The sequence below is a fragment of the Colletotrichum phormii genome (assembly GCF_030913505.1).
Source record: "Colletotrichum phormii strain CBS 102054 chromosome Unknown BDP81scaffold_4, whole genome shotgun sequence".
NCBI lineage: Eukaryota > Fungi > Ascomycota > Sordariomycetes > Glomerellales > Glomerellaceae > Colletotrichum > Colletotrichum phormii.
In genome coordinates, this window is record NW_026851446.1 from 2,226,152 (window position 1) to 2,241,120 (window position 14,969).

Below are 14,969 nucleotides of genomic sequence, written 5' to 3' on the forward strand. Positions count from 1 at the left end.
GCCCTGGGCGAAGTGGGACAACTGGCTTAGTCATCGCGGCCGGATAAAGGTGGGGCAACCACCCAGGCCGTCACTACCTACTTCGACCGACTCCTGCCTACAATGTAAGATAAAAAAACAAGAAGAACAAGCAATAGGATCACCAACAGACGAGTGATAATTGCTACCACTATTTGTCGTATACGACCCCGTGGAACCAACACCTATGTAAGTGTTGTCGTCAAGCTATAGTCGAGATAAGCCTCTGTCTTGTGGCTATGTTGCATGGAAAGCTGTTCTGTATTCAATTGGTATTCAGTAACCAATTCTTCCAGACGATTCACACAGCTTATACAAATACTCTTCGACACATGCCAGGCCCCTGGCACACTCTCCTCACCCATCTCCCCTTGAAATACCACGTCCTCACTGGTCGGCGAATGTACTACATCCACGCGCTGCACGCCTCTTACGGATTCGTGGTCCGCATCTCTCCCCACGAAGTAGCCGTCGCAGACCCAGCAGGCTTCACCGCAATCCATCGCATCGGGGGTGGGTTCCTCAAGGCGCCGTGGTACGAGGAGTCCAACGCGCCTGACGGGGGCGAGCCGAGCATCTTTGCGATGCGGGATCCTCGGAAACATGTTATTCGCAGGAAACTACTGGGCAGGGTCTTCACAAAAACTTCGCTCAGGAAAGAATGGGAGGGCGTCGTTAGAGAAAAGGTTGAGATGGTTGTGGGTAAGATACGTGGAGAGGCGGAGGGAGGGGGGTGCTCGGATGTGTTGAAGTGGTTCACCATGATGGCGACTGATGTCGTGGCTCACTTGTGCTTCGGGGAGTCTTTTAATATGCTGGAACTGGGCGAGGTAGGTCGTTCTCAATTCCATCTTACACTACACGCTCCGGTGTAGCATACGCGTACTGACGACAAGACGAAAGAAAAACGACTATATGAAGATGCTGGAACTTATCTCGGTCCAAAACATCATGCGCTACGAGCTGCCCTGGCTGCACTTCATCCGCTCCCACATACCATTCCTAAAATCGTCGATAGACCTCGTCGACGCACAAGCTGTCCTCGGCAGCTACGGTAACCGAGCTCTGGAGAGTCTACGCCAGAACAGTGATCGCGGCAGGACGCTATTCGCGACCTTGTTGGACGCCCTCGACGCGGACAACACCGGCGACGGTGAAAAGAACGCCGACACAAACATGAAGCTCACCGAGGAAATGGTGCAGAGAGAAAGTCGAAGCATGATTATCGGCGGCTCGGACACGACGTCAATCACGCCGGCGTATCTAGTCTGGGCGGTTGTAAAGCGACCTGACCTCAGACTAAAGTTGGAAGACGAGGTCGCGGGATTGAGCCCTGACTTCGACGATAATGCGCTGGAAAAGCTTCCGTTGCTCAACGCTGTGATTGATGAGACGTTGAGGCTGTACGGCGCCGTTCCGGGCCAGCTGTCGAGGTCGGTGCCAGCGGGCGGCGCTACGCTCGGGGGATGTTTTGTACCCGACGGAGCCACGGTGGAGACGCAAGCGTATACACTTCATCGGGATCCGGAGGTATGGCCGGATCCCCTACGGTAAGGTTCTCTCACTGGCTTTACAGATGTGGTGGTGCGCTGGGAAGGTCATCGCAAAGAAGCACCCAACTGACGAGACAAAAGCTTTGACGAGACGCGATTCCGAGACCAAAGCAAACTCACTCCAAACCAGAAACGCCTTTTTTCGCCCTGGGGCGCCGGCTCACGAATCTGCCTCGGCGTCGAGCTCGCCAGAATGGAACTTAGATTGGCCGTGGCCGTGCTCTTTCGGGAGTGCAGGGGGTTGAGAATGGCGCCTTGATATGACGGATGAGATGATGGAGATGGAGAACTTCTTCATGATCAGCCCTGTTGGGCACAAGTGCGAAGTGACTCTGCCATAACCCGCTGAAGATCAAAAAAGAAAAATCGGTGGTGGCTTGTAGTTGCGTAGAACGTGGCTCGGGGTTTCCGGATCGCGCAATTTGAGATCGGCATTGGACAATGGGCAGAATTTTGGGAGATTTGACTCATGGCGATTAGGTTTTCAGAATGTCATGCCACGATCAGTTGCCGCGATGCGGTGTTTGACAGGTTTTGAACCGTTTGGTAGATCTTCAAGATGTTGATCCATTTGAACCTCTACTAAGATCGATCTGTGTGACGCAGATCCCTATCAAGATGCTACCAGTCCGTAACATCATCAAGAACCCCCTCGTCCCTCTCCCGGTCTTGGAGGCAAGATCCCGTCTTGGCCAAGACCTTTGGGAGCACGTGGGGATGGACCCTTTCTTTCAAGTCTCCCATTTCCGCCCTTTTGTCACGGACATTACTAGCTCGGCGCAAGTTTTTTATTGCCATTCTTCCAGAAGATCTTTAGAAGATTTTCAGATGAACGACTCATGCGTTCGCCTCCCTGTTCCCAGATTGCAACCGGCGCGTTCTGGCCACTCACAAATCTCTGTCGGATCCGCCCACACCGCGCTACAGCGCTTTATACCTCCGTACCCGCCGGCGCAAATGGGATGGACCCACAGCATCCCGTCCTCCGCGACCCCGGACCCGCCCGCCTCGGCCAACTTGGGAGAAGTTCTTACGTACCTGGAATCGCCATCGCTCCATTTCTCACAGCTTTTTCTGCGAAACCGGAGGTTGGATAGCGTGTGAAGCTTCGTGACTGTGCTTCTTGATGCGTTGTGTCAAACCGAAGACATTTGAGATGCCTTCAAGACTCTCACTGCAGGAGGTACTCGAGTCACCGTAGCAGAGGTCTACATCCAGACCGAAGCAGACCGAGGTGAAGCGCGGCCAAGCTCGGTGAACGCGCCCAGCTTCACGATCTGCTGCAAGCTATCATCCTCGCCCCTCATGTCCCCACGCTACCCAGGAACGCCCCGCGACTAACTCGATGATGCCATTGTCTAGTGTCCAGTCCTCCGGTCTTGCCCTAGGGATGCGAAAATCTTGCAGATGGGATTGACTGCCGGTAGGTATTTCATATAATCTCGATATGGGCCCCCTCCACGCCCTCCCTGACCCTCCCTGTGTTCCCTTCCTTTTGGATAGCCCCCTCGACTGTTCACACTCGACTTTCGTTCCAACAACACAGGCACCTAGCCCCCAAACGGAACAAACACCGGCTTCAGTCACTGTCCTTGAGAAACAGGATATACAGCCATGACGGCGTACGATTCCACCCGGCCCCGGTCCATCGGGCCCGCCGCCGATGACGATGCGGTTCGAGACATTGAAAAGTCCGGCGCCGACGAACACCACGACGACAAGGCCGCCATCCTCGAGCCTCAGCTCAATGTCGGCGGCCACGGCCGCACCCAGCGCCGCCTGCGCAACTACCAGGTCACTATGATTGGTTTCTGCAGTGGTATCGGAACCGGTCTCTTCATCGGAACGGGCTCGGCCTATGCCAAGGCCGGCCCGGCCGGTCTGCTGCTCGCCTACATCATTGTCGGTGCCGTTCTGTGGTGTGTGATGCAGAGTATCGGAGAGCTTGCGACTTTGGTATGTGACTTAATAACCGCTGCAGGAGACTTCCTACAGTTATCATGGGCAAGAGGAAAACTAACTCTTCAAAATAGATTCCCACCGCCGGTTCATTCCCCCATTGGGCAACCCGCTTCATCGACCCGGCCGTCGGCTTCTCACTCGCAATCTCCTACGGCTACTGCTACACAATCTCCATCGGCGCAGAAGCCTCGGCAGCCGCGATCTTAGTGTCATACTGGACAGACATAACGCCCGCCGTCGTCATCACGATATCCCTCATTCTCATCCTCTTCTGCAACCTGCTCAGCGTGCGCTGGTACGGTGAGACCGAGGTCGTGGGCGGCTCCATCAAGGTCCTCTGCTTCATCGGCCTCGTCTTCACCTCCATTATCATCACCGCCGGTGGGGGTCCCAACCACGAGGCCATTGGGTTCAAGTACTGGAATAACCCCGGCGCGTGGGTTGATTACAACGGCATCACTGGTTCGACTGGCCACTTCCTGGGCTTCCTCGCTGCCTTTGTGAACGCGTCCTTCTCCTTCATTGGTGTATGTTCTCCATGCTTCACTAGAACCAAGAATTCGTGAAGAAAACTGACATCAAAAACAGGTTGAAACAGTCGTCATCAGCGCCGCAGAATCGATCAACCCCCACAAAGCAATCCCCAACGCCGCCCGCCGCGTAACATGGCGCATCGGCTTCTTCTACGTCCTCGGCGCCCTCCTCATCTCCCTCGTCGTCGACCCCCGCGAAGAAGGCCTCGTCTCCGGCTCCGGAAACGCAAACTCCTCCCCCTGGGTCATCGCCATCCGCCAAGCCGGCATCAACATCCTCCCCTCCATCGTCAACGCCTGCATCCTCGTCAGCGCCTGGAGCGCCGGTAACTCGTACTGCTGGGTCGGCTCCCGCATGATCGTCGCCATGACGACGGACCGCCAGCTGCCGCAGTTCTTTGGCCGCACGACGAAGCACGGCGTGCCGTACGTTGCTGTCATTACCTCTTGGTTGTTTGGGCCGTTGGCGTATCTTAGTCTCGGCTCTGGAGGTGCCGCGGCCGCGTTTAACTGGTTGCTGAGTCTGAGTACCGTTGCTGGGTTGATTGCGTGGGCGACGCTTTGCTTCTGCTACATCCGCTTCCACAAGGCCATGAAGGTGCAGGGCGTCAGCCGTGACACTTTGCCCTGGAAGGCGCCCTTCCAGCCGTTCGCGGCCTGGTTCGGCTTCATTGGCTCGACCATTATTGTCTTTGTTGCTGGATTCTCCGTCTTCCTTGCGGGTAACTGGTCGACTTCGGACTTTGTCTCGTCGTATATCGGAATCCCCATCTTCATTGTGCCCATCATCGTCTGGAAGATTGTTCACAAGACCAAGGTATGTTTTATTTTCTTCCCTAGAAGGCCGAGGATATCTTGCTGACTTGCCTTTAGTTCGTTCGCGCTCATGAGATTGATCTCTGGTCTGGTCGCCTTCACGAGTCAGAGTGGGCCCCCGAGAAGCCCAAGCCCACGACTGTGGGCGAGAGGGTCAAGGACTGGTTCTCGTGATCAACACAGATGTTGGAGTCGGATGTACCTCATCATCATTGCTGTCATTTGCGCATGAAGATGAACATTGTGTAGCATTAGTCTTAGTAATGGAACTACGGAAACATCTCCGTTGAAGACTCAGTCATTGAGCTCGACATAATGTGTGTGAAACTGGTCTTGCCATATAACCCAATCGATGTTATTTCGCCCAGAGTAGACCTGCCAGTCCGTCATCAAGGCCACCTGGGGCGGCATCTTTTATCGCAACATATCAAACTCAACCTAATTCGATCATCCAAATACCAAGGGGTAAGTCTTCCGCCGAGTTTCCCTCCACGAGCATGTTGACTACCTGCAACTGAACGAGGCCACCATCGGACCTGGGTCACCGAATCTGGGAGATGGTGAAGAGAACTATCATGGGATGCCATGAAGAGCAAGTCGGGGAGAGGTAGGCGGTCACGCAAGTTGGGGTTCTCTCATAGACCTTCCAGTTAAATCACCACGAGGTGCTGTTACTTCCTATGCGAGGTCTCTCGAGCGGCACTCGTCACCACCGTCGCACTACGGCATCTTGAAAAAGAGCGTTGTTTACCCGACGGACCCAACGCCCTTCATCAGGCGATGCTCACATCGTTGCCATCTCGGGAGGTCGGGCCCGATGCAAGGACGTCATTCTAAAGTTGGCCCCCGGTCAGCCCATCCAAGAAACGCAAAGCAGAGCTCAAGTGATGAAAATGAGCCAGCCTGAGCTTTGACCGACGTCAAGGGAAAGATTCCCAGACTTCGATAAGCTGACCACCCCGACTACATGGTCTCGAGCAGTCGATCCCACCCCCTTGTTATCGCTACCCCCGCTGGGTTCGAACGGTCAGAACCCCAGGTTCCGGCCATGACCAAGATCGTTGCCAATTTTGATACCGCTTGACTAAGTGCAGTCTCGCTCAATAACTTCCATCTTTGGGCGCTCGTTGGGCCCCCCTGCACGTAAGTGTATCCACCTTTCGCGGTGTTGGTAAGCCGGGAAGTGAGGCTTGTCAGCCGTACATCGGTAAGGTTAGTAGTCAGACCATACACCATACATCCACATCCACACACAAACACACACACGACGCATATCCGTGTAACCTGTACACACACAGCCCTTATCCCCCGCGTTTCTTCGTGTCCACGTACCGATAACGGAGTCGCCGCTGTACTACGCCGCAATCCGCCCATGCATTTGCATTCCACGGTGTGTTTGCGACATGGGGCGCACCAGGGTCCAGGAGATATTAGCGAAGGAACAACGAAATGGGACTTCGGGGCTCAAGGCGTGAGGGATGGCGGCAATGGTGCCCGCCGTTCCGGGCATGTTGACGCGTCAACTTCTTTCCCGTCGTGAAGTTCGCGGGTACGCCTGAAAGTCACCTCATGTGAATTTGAATGGTGTCAAAGCCTTGCAAGAAAAAAAACCCCCAACTCACTCGCTCTTAGCCATGTCGTCAACACGAGAACATCCAAAAGTCAACCGAAAAAGACTTTCTGAGAGTGAACAGCTCAGCCGCCCTATGGACCTTTTCTCACAAGAAGCGTACTGTCTACGGATACTCACTCTTTGGTTGGAATTGGGGGACGTCAAGGGCTTGGCGTAAGCAGGCCCGTAGGACGGCAGATCGGCTGGCTCAAATAGGTTTGGTCTCCTCCTGCACGAGTCTCGGCCGTTCCGGTACAACGCACTTTTGCGCAGTTGCTGATTTGCTTTTCCCCTACATCTGAACCCCCTCCCCTGCTAGAGCTTATTATCGTTCGGGTGGTGTTGGTGGTGGTCGTGGTGGGTGTAGCGATTGACTTACCTTACACGCATGGTGGCATTGCAAGGGGTCGCTGTTTCGCAGATTACCCTGGCCCGCCATGTTGGTCTTGAGATTCTGGGAACTTTGTGAGTGAGGCCAAGGAGGCCTTTGCATTGAATTGTTGAATGTGTTACCCGATCCCACATATGTAGGCTGCGTTCCCTCTTGCCAAGTTACTATCCGGCGGTCTTGGATCATTGTTGATTGGGATGGTGAATAATGTGTGGGAGACTGGAGGGTGCGATAACCTAGGCGAGGTTGGAAGAGTATCCTCATCGAGCGACTGGCAGCCGTTGAGATATCTGTCTTCAATCGATAGTCGCCTGTCGATCAGTCGCCAAGATCCCAGATTCTCAGGGTACATCAGGTCTGATTTTGCACAAAGCCTCTGCGAACAGCGTCGCCAAGATCGCGAATGCGTGGCAGACCAGGCAGGTCCCCGGGTCGGTGTTGTTTTCGCCAAAAACGCCCCGCTGGAGAGGTAATGAGTGGCTGAGACGTATGAAATGACATTGGTCTTCTTTCTTTGGAATCAGAAGAGAGATTCTGTCCAATGTTCTTCGGCCGTAAATTGATTGCTGATGACCTATGACCAACACGGCAGATGGAAGTATCATGAGCCTCCGTCATGTCGACTCATCCATTTCTTCTTGGAACGTCTATTGGTAGTCGCGACAACCACGCTGCCTAGATGTGACGAAGAATGAAGGCGTAGTAGGCACTAAGATGATGAGAGTCATGATGCGCTCTTGAGATTGGTTCGCAACGGCGGTGCTTCTCCTGGGCTTCTGCATAAGAGACACTACACGCACCGCCCGCAGCGGACATCATAGAGCCCGTACTTTAGGGCTGAGTGATTCATCGTGGCACATCCACATCCCCAGAGGCCTCACGGTCGCCATCGAACACCCAAGATCGTGGTAAACTCGCATCAAACCTTTTGGCTTGACGCAGGGAGGGAGGGTGTGGGCGTGGTCGTGGGCTTGACACACATACAGCACACCTCCATGCTGACGGGCGAACCAGTGAAAGAGTCCACGACGGCTACCTCAGAGACACACACATCCCCAGGCAGACATAGACAACTTGCATACAGTGTCTCTTCCCCCGGTCCAGTCCTCGCACTCCTTCGGAAGGACGTTGGACAGGCACGTCACTAGAACCTCGGACTAAGTGGGTATGTATGGATGGGGCACGGCGGGTAAGGCTGGCAGTTGGCTTCTGGACGGGATCCCGGGTGTATCCCGTGTGCCAGTTACACGGCTGCGGTGCCCCCCTTCTCCCCCCCTTGGTGGTCCCTTTGAGTCCCCCTGGCGTCAGAAGCAGCGCCGGTTACACCCAATCCAACGTCTCTGATCGTGCCGCCTTAACGGGCGTTTCTCTTCTTTGGGAATCTGACGCCGAGAAGGCTGATCAAATCGAAAGACGCGAAGGAATGGGGGGTGGTGGTGGTGGTGGTAGGTAGCGTCCTTGTGGTACATAGGAGGAGGGACAATATTCATTCAACCTTGTTGTAATATGTGTTGGGGGCCATTTCCGGCCCCCAAACTTCTTCTTTTCCCCTTGGAAAGCTCTTGTTAATAGTATGGTTTTCACTCTTAAAGACGGGAGATTCGCCCTACTAGAAGCAAATTTCCAAGATTTTCAAATCTCCTCTTCTCTATTCTCTAAAATAGGAGCGAAAACGAACAATGACTTCTTCTGCGTGCACCTACGGCGGCAGCCAAATCAACTTCTTGATGCCCCGGACACCTGGTGTGGCATGGACCGAACCCGCGGGACACGCAATGGCCCCCAAGTATGATCCCACCTCCATCCCGACATGCATGGCAGCGAACACACAGATCTGGTTGGTGGCAAACGGAGAGAGAGAGAACAACAGGACGGCGGCGCGCTGACAATGTGATTCGTAGTAGGAATGGTGGCAACAATGACAGGCCGCGGATGCTCACGTTTGCTTTACAGAAAAGACCACGGGCTACTCGGGCGAGTGCCAACAAGGTCCGGACGGGATGCATTACTTGTAAGCCGGGTTCCACCACTGTTCATCTCTTGAGCTTCTCTTGAATGTCTTCATGGTAGCTAATCAGAACATCGTCACAGGCAAGTGAGTATTCCTTCCCGGAGTGAGAGAGAGAGAGAGAGAGAGAGAAAGCAGGAATAGCTTCTCACGCATTGTGGTCCCAGGCGCCGACACCTAAAGTGCGATGAAGTGACGCCCTCATGCCAGCGATGCATGAAATGGCAAGGATTCTGTGAAGGATACGATTCTTCCAACGGCTCATCAGCCTCCACTCCCGGCTCAGACGACGCAGACACCACCAACAAGACAACAACAACATCATCATCATCATCATCCGTCGTCCGCGTATCCAAAAGGAAGCCGCTCGTCGCCAACACCCGCCCCAGATCGCAATCTCACTTGATCGACATCAGCCTACCAGTCGAACCCACCGAGAACCTCTTTGGAAATGTCTTTGAACGCCAGTACTTTGACTACTGGCTCTCCCGCCGCGACCGCCTCGGCGGCGGCTTCTTCGACGAGCAGCTATGGGCCGAGACCATCCCGCAAATGAGCCACCAGCACGCCTCCGTCCGGTACGCCGCCATGGCCGTCGGCGGCATCGGCAAAGCCCTCCTGCACAGCCTGAAGCCCACCACGCCCGCCCAGCTGGGCGCAAACGGGCCGCACTACGCCCTCGCCCTCTCCTACTACGGCCGCGCGATCCGCGAGGTCCGCAAAGCTACCCGCGAAGAAACCGGCAGTCTCCGGGCCGCCATCGTCTGCTGCCTGCTCTTTGTCTGCTTCGAGGTGCTCCACGGCGATCGAAAGGCCGCTTTCGCCCTCATCAACAGCGGGCAGACGATGATGGACGAGCTGCTGCGCCGATGCGAGGAGGAAAAGAGTCGGGATCAGAGTATCATTGGCGCCGAGGCCGTCGAGACGGAGGCGCTGCATGTGTTCCAGCGGCTTATCCAGCAGTCTTGGTCCTGCGGCGTGCTCCGGCGGCGGGAACGGCGCTTCGTCGAGGGTGGGGATCTTCCTGTTGAAGAGAAGAAGGACTCATACTCCTCCGAGTCGTGGTGCTGCCAGGGTGGTCCGGGGAGGAAGTGCGCGATTCACAAGATGCCCGCGACCTTTGGCAGTCTCCAGGAAGCTCGTCGGTGGTGGGATGTGACACAGCACTACGTGACACACTCCTCCGACATTGTCTGCCGCGTCACCCAGCTAGGACTCGACGAGGACTTCCTCTCCGAATGCAACGAGCGCATCCGAAGACAACTAGAAGAAAGCGAGCGAGCGCGGACCGGCGCCGCCATCAACAAGCCGTCGTCCTCGTCTGCCGCCGCAAGTGCCGCCAAAGAGACCGCCTCGCACTGGCAAGACTTCAGAGACGCCCTAGCACGCTGGGAATCCGGCTTCGCGCCCCTCTGGACCGCAGCCCGCAAGCTGAACCCCACAGACGAGAGATCCTACAGCCAAGCAGCGCACCTCCGCGCCCAATACCTCACCCTCTCCAACTGCCTCGAGTCCCCGCTCGGCTGCAGCTACGAGCGCGTAGCCCGCCTCACCCCGCGCTTCCGCGAGGTCATCCAGCTGTCCGCCGGCCTGCTGGCCTACCAAAAGCGCTCTTCCTTACCCGGCGAGATCTTCACGATGGACATGGGTCCCACGTGGCCTCTCTTCCTCGCGGGGACGCGGTGCCGCGTGCCCGAGCTGCGCAACGAGGCGATTCGGCTGCTGCGGGAGAACCCGCGGCGGGATGGGCTGTGGGATAGCCGGTTCTTTTACGCGCTGATGATGCGGAATAAGATGTTGGAGATTTCGAATTCGAGGGAGGGGACGCCGGAGGAGCAGTGGTGGCGTTTGCAGCATCGGTCTGCGTGTGTTGATGAGCAGGGGGCGTTGATTGCCAAGGCGATGGATAAGAACCCGTTGACGGGGACGTGGGATCTGGGGGAGGATAATGTGAGGCGGTTTCTGTTTGATTGAACTTTGGGTTGATTCTCGAGGGGAAGAGGATGGTCTTGTAGTTCTTCCTGGTGAGGGCGTGAGGGTGAGTGGTAGACAACTTGGTTGTCTCTCCATCATGGCATTGGACACGGGCATATCCCTGTTGGAGTGTCGGTTCCCAGACTTGAGAAGGAATTGGAAGGGATCTGGCAGACCGCGAACGTCTTCAGATTCATGGGATTCTGGGTGGCCATTGTGATTTGAATCATCGGGCTAGATTAGATTCTGTTATCCCTGATGACTATTAGTATCCAATGGCCTATTTCCCTACATGGAATCATCGCGAAATATCAGGCAATGTTGACATCAGCGATTGTTGGCTCCCTGAGGATCGTGATATGTCCCGTCAGTTCAAGTTGTCAATGCTAACACGTAAATGTGATTTCAAACACTCAGAGGGGAGTGGTATCCTGAACGCAGCGTAAATCTTCTCAAATCCAACTCATCCAACCCTTGTCCCTACTAGTTTAAGGAACCCCTTTAATCAAACACATCCGTAGCATACCTCTCATTCCGAATCCCCTCAAACCACTTCCTCGCCCCTTCATAATCCAGATCCCTCAACTCAGGAAGCCCCTCACCCCCGTCCTCCTTCGCAGACTCCAAAATCACCCTCACACAAGCCTCCTCAACAGCCTTTCCCACATTCCTCGTACCGCACACAAACAACTTGGCTCCCCTAGCCCACAGCTCCGATATATCCTTTTTATCGTGGTACATCTTGTCCTGTACGTACCGACACCCTCCACTCTCCTCTTTGCCTTGCTTTTCCCCTTCAGCACCAGCGCGAGAATACGCCCTCCTAACAGAGACAGCACCCATCTCCTCCCACGCATCAAATTCATCGCGGTACAAATCATCCGCGCCCGGTCTCCGACACCCGAAAAACAACAACGCGGGCGCGAGCGTTCGTCCCGCAGCCAGCATCGCAGCACGCTCCTGGATAAAACCGCGGAAGGGCGCGATGCCGGACCCAGCAGCCACAATAATCAGCGGCGTCTTTTCCGGGTCGCGCGGTAGGTGAAAAGCGGCGTGCGAGGGCCGCACAGCGACGTGAAGTTTGTCGCCCGCTTTCAGGGCAGCGAGATAGCTTGTTGCTACGCCGACGTGGCGGCCTTGGCCTGATAGCGAGGGAGAGTCGAGGACGGAGTAGGTAAGGGTTGCCTGGGAGGGGCTGCGGAGGGGGGAGGATGAGATTGAGCTAGGCGAGAGTCAGCGACTTATTCTAGAGATACTTTAAACCCCCAGAGTAGTAGTACTTACTATTGTCGTACGCGCATGGGCGGGAGCATGGCGAGAAAGGCACCAATGGGCAGCGCGATGGACGGGAACCTCTCCAGGAGATCCAGCACCGTGACGCGTTTCTGCGTAATTTCCTCCTGGTACTCATCCCCGGCGAGCTGCTCAAGCATCTTGATGGCGTCCTCGTCCCGCGTCGCCTCCATCAGGGACAGGATATTCCGCTTTGTCGCCGGCTGCGCGAGTTCCACGTACGCGCTAAGGATATCCAGTGCCGATATGGCCTGGTTGACCGGCAAGGCAGTTCGCTTGTCGCCAGAGATGGTCAGGCACGCATCCCACGCCAGCTGGAACCTCCGAAACACCCTCTCGACGTTGCTGCGCGGGTTGAGAGGCAGCACTGCGAGGTAGTCGCCAGCTCGATACGTCATGTTTGATGGAAGCTGGATGTCCATGTGCCTCTTCTCCGGCTCGCCGGGCGAGGTTAGTGTCTTCTCCTCGGAGACGATGGCCTCCTGGACATCAGAACGCAGCGTCGACGTCCGCGGGTTGGATATTTGCACGGCGAGACCAGATTGCAGACCGCCCCCATCCTGCGCCTCGGCCACGTCGTACTTATCCGCTAGAGCCGGCCAAAGGATCTCGTCCTCCCAGACTTCAAAGTCGGAGAACATGTCTCGCTCGGCTGCGTCAGTGAGACCCATGGGCACAAGTCTGCTGCCTCCACGTTCCTCCAAGGTGTTATCAACCAGCTTCGGAATGCGGTGGAAGGTCTGCACCCAGTCGTGGTGTCCACAGCCAAAGATAGCATACGGAACATCTTGCAGCTCCTGGCCCTTTAGGCTCTCGAGCCAGGCGACAAAGTGGGCTGCGTTGTCCGGCGGTTGGCCCTCGTATGAGGCAGTGATGATAACCACGGGCTGGTCCTTGGCAAGACGTTCTCGGGCGGTATCAAGAGGCTCTACGACCGTTGCGTCAAACCCGTGGAAGCTCGCGTCTGTAGCAAGGCGCTGCGCGAGAGCCTCGCATGTGCCACTGTTGGAGCCATAGTAGATGCTGATGGGTTTCCCGCTTCTTTGGGCAGTCTTGTGCCCGTTCGCCTGGGCCGACGGTGAAGGCCGATGAGTGAGCTTGGCCTTACTTGCACCCCTGCCGGCAAGCCGATGCTCTAGTTCTGTGGGACTCATTCCATGTCTCAGGGTGGCACGCATGGAAAAGTCCTTCGGCTTGATCGTAAGGGACTCGGCAATCTTAAGCTGATAACTCGGGTCGTCCATGGTGAAGTTGAAGTTCTGCAGCAGCATGGCTGTGGCCAGTAGAGCCTCTTGCCAGGCGAAAGGCCGGCCGATGCAAGCGCGCATGCCGTTGCCAAAGGGCTTCCACGAGTTGGGGAATTCCCTTTGAGTTCGCTCAAAGTTTTCGTCGAGCATTCTCTCGGGCTTGAATTCGCCGGCATCGTCGCCGTAAACGATGGGGTCGAGCTGGGATTTGCCGAGCAGGCAGGCAATGGACTCGCCCTTCTTGACGGGGTATTTACCGCCGATGAGAGTGTCTTCCTTGGCTTCGACGGCGAATGCGGGAATGGTAGCACAGAGGCGGAGGGTCTCACGGAGGACCTAGCAGGTTTTATATTAGTATGACTGTCCCATGGCTTACCTGTAGAGATGTGTCGAGACTCACAGCATTCAAATAAGGCAACTTGGAAAGGTGATCGATCGTGATTGGGCCTCGTCCAACAACATCGTCAACCTCCTGTTGCGCCTTTCGATATGCCGCCGGCTGCCGCAAAAGCTCGAAAAACGCAAACGACAACATGCCGGAAGTTGTCTCGTGGCCGGCAATAAGAAAGGTGATCAAGTTATCAATGATGCTGGCATCGGTCATCTTCTGGCCCGTCTTGGGATCCACGCCATTCAACATGGCAGACAACAAGTCCTTCCTCTCAGAGGGGTTCTCTTTCCGCGCTTCGAGCACCTCTCTCGCCGTCTTGCGCAACAGGTCGATATCGGCAAAGAATTTCTGCTCGGCGCTGCGGAAAAAGTAGTTGGCAAACGCGGGCCTCTTGTCCCTGTTGCCGCATTCTATGAGGGCGTCGCCCATGGCGCTGATGAAGGGGTGAAGCTCCTCGCGGTAGTACGAGTTAAAGCGGAAGTCCATGGAGCAGAGGGCGATGGTGTCGAGTGTCAGGCGAGTGAAGTCGTCAGTAACGCGGATCGGGGTCTGGCTACCGTGGCGGGCCCATTTCATGGCCATTTGGGAGGCGACATCGGCCATCTCATCAAACATGCCGCGAATGGTGACGGGGCCGAAGGCTGGGATTAAGATTCTGTGGGCGATGCCCCAGTTGGGTTCATCTGGTTTAGCCTTGGAGTTTATTAGTAACAGAGTTGCTACGGTTGCTGAGAGTGGAAGGGGGTTCTTACGGTGAAGAGGCCATCGTTGGCGACATGTCTGACTTCCTGCAGGAAAGATTAGCTTTGCGTGACGTCCGAGGGATCGACTTGCCTTACACGGAGAACATTGTTCAAAGACTTTTGGAAGCGACTTTCATCGCACACTTCGTTGACGAGGGCATTTGTGGAAACGAAAACCACAGTCAGCCCTGGCATGCGCAGCCGGTAAACCTCGCCTACAGGCATAGTTCAGCAAACTTCATCCAACATTGAATTGGCCTGGAGAGAAGTCAATGGCTCACCATACGTATCAGCCAAACGATGCAAGTCGTTCAAAGGATTTTCAGGATTGAATTCGGCAATGTGGCCGAGAAAGGGAAGACCTCTTGGCTCGGGTATGGGCACCTCCTCTTTGGCCGCCATGTTTGACTGTCGTTCAGCGTCGTATG

At 55.6% G+C, this 14,969-nt stretch overlaps 4 protein-coding genes across 4 annotated transcripts; 3 read left to right on the plus strand and 1 right to left on the minus strand.

The window, feature by feature from the left end:
- Positions 1-141: 141 nt before the first annotated feature.
- Positions 142-2,151, plus strand: BDP81DRAFT_420486 (cytochrome P450). The gene is made up of 4 exons (XM_060589855.1): positions 142-207; positions 315-848; positions 922-1,568; positions 1,653-2,151. Exons 2-4 carry the CDS (start codon positions 351-353, stop codon positions 1,828-1,830), a joined length of 1,323 nt encoding a protein of 440 aa, XP_060449267.1. The 5' UTR covers positions 142-207; positions 315-350; the 3' UTR covers positions 1,831-2,151.
- A 772-nt stretch (positions 2,152-2,923) lies between these two features.
- Positions 2,924-5,514, plus strand: BDP81DRAFT_343019 (amino acid permease). Its single transcript, XM_060586049.1, has 4 exons — positions 2,924-3,527; positions 3,605-4,060; positions 4,122-4,883; positions 4,940-5,514. The coding sequence occupies exons 1-4, from the start codon at positions 3,186-3,188 to the stop codon at positions 5,054-5,056; spliced, it is 1,677 nt and encodes a 558-aa protein (XP_060449268.1). The 5' UTR covers positions 2,924-3,185; the 3' UTR covers positions 5,057-5,514.
- Positions 5,515-8,539: 3,025 nt separating this feature from the next.
- Positions 8,540-10,867, plus strand: BDP81DRAFT_404015 (uncharacterized protein; the record flags this gene model as incomplete). Its single annotated transcript, XM_060588898.1, has 3 exons — positions 8,540-8,671; positions 8,787-8,900; positions 9,061-10,867. Exons 1-3 carry the CDS (start codon positions 8,565-8,567, stop codon positions 10,865-10,867), a joined length of 2,028 nt encoding a protein of 675 aa, XP_060449269.1. The 5' UTR covers positions 8,540-8,564.
- A 501-nt stretch (positions 10,868-11,368) lies between these two features.
- On the minus strand, positions 11,369-14,943 carry BDP81DRAFT_312136 (cytochrome P450; the record flags this gene model as incomplete). The annotated part of the gene is made up of 6 exons (XM_060583777.1): positions 11,369-12,089; positions 12,152-13,743; positions 13,808-14,491; positions 14,551-14,586; positions 14,638-14,756; positions 14,823-14,943. 6 exons carry the CDS (start codon positions 14,941-14,943, stop codon positions 11,369-11,371), a joined length of 3,273 nt encoding a protein of 1,090 aa, XP_060449270.1.
- Positions 14,944-14,969: the final 26 nt, after the last annotated feature.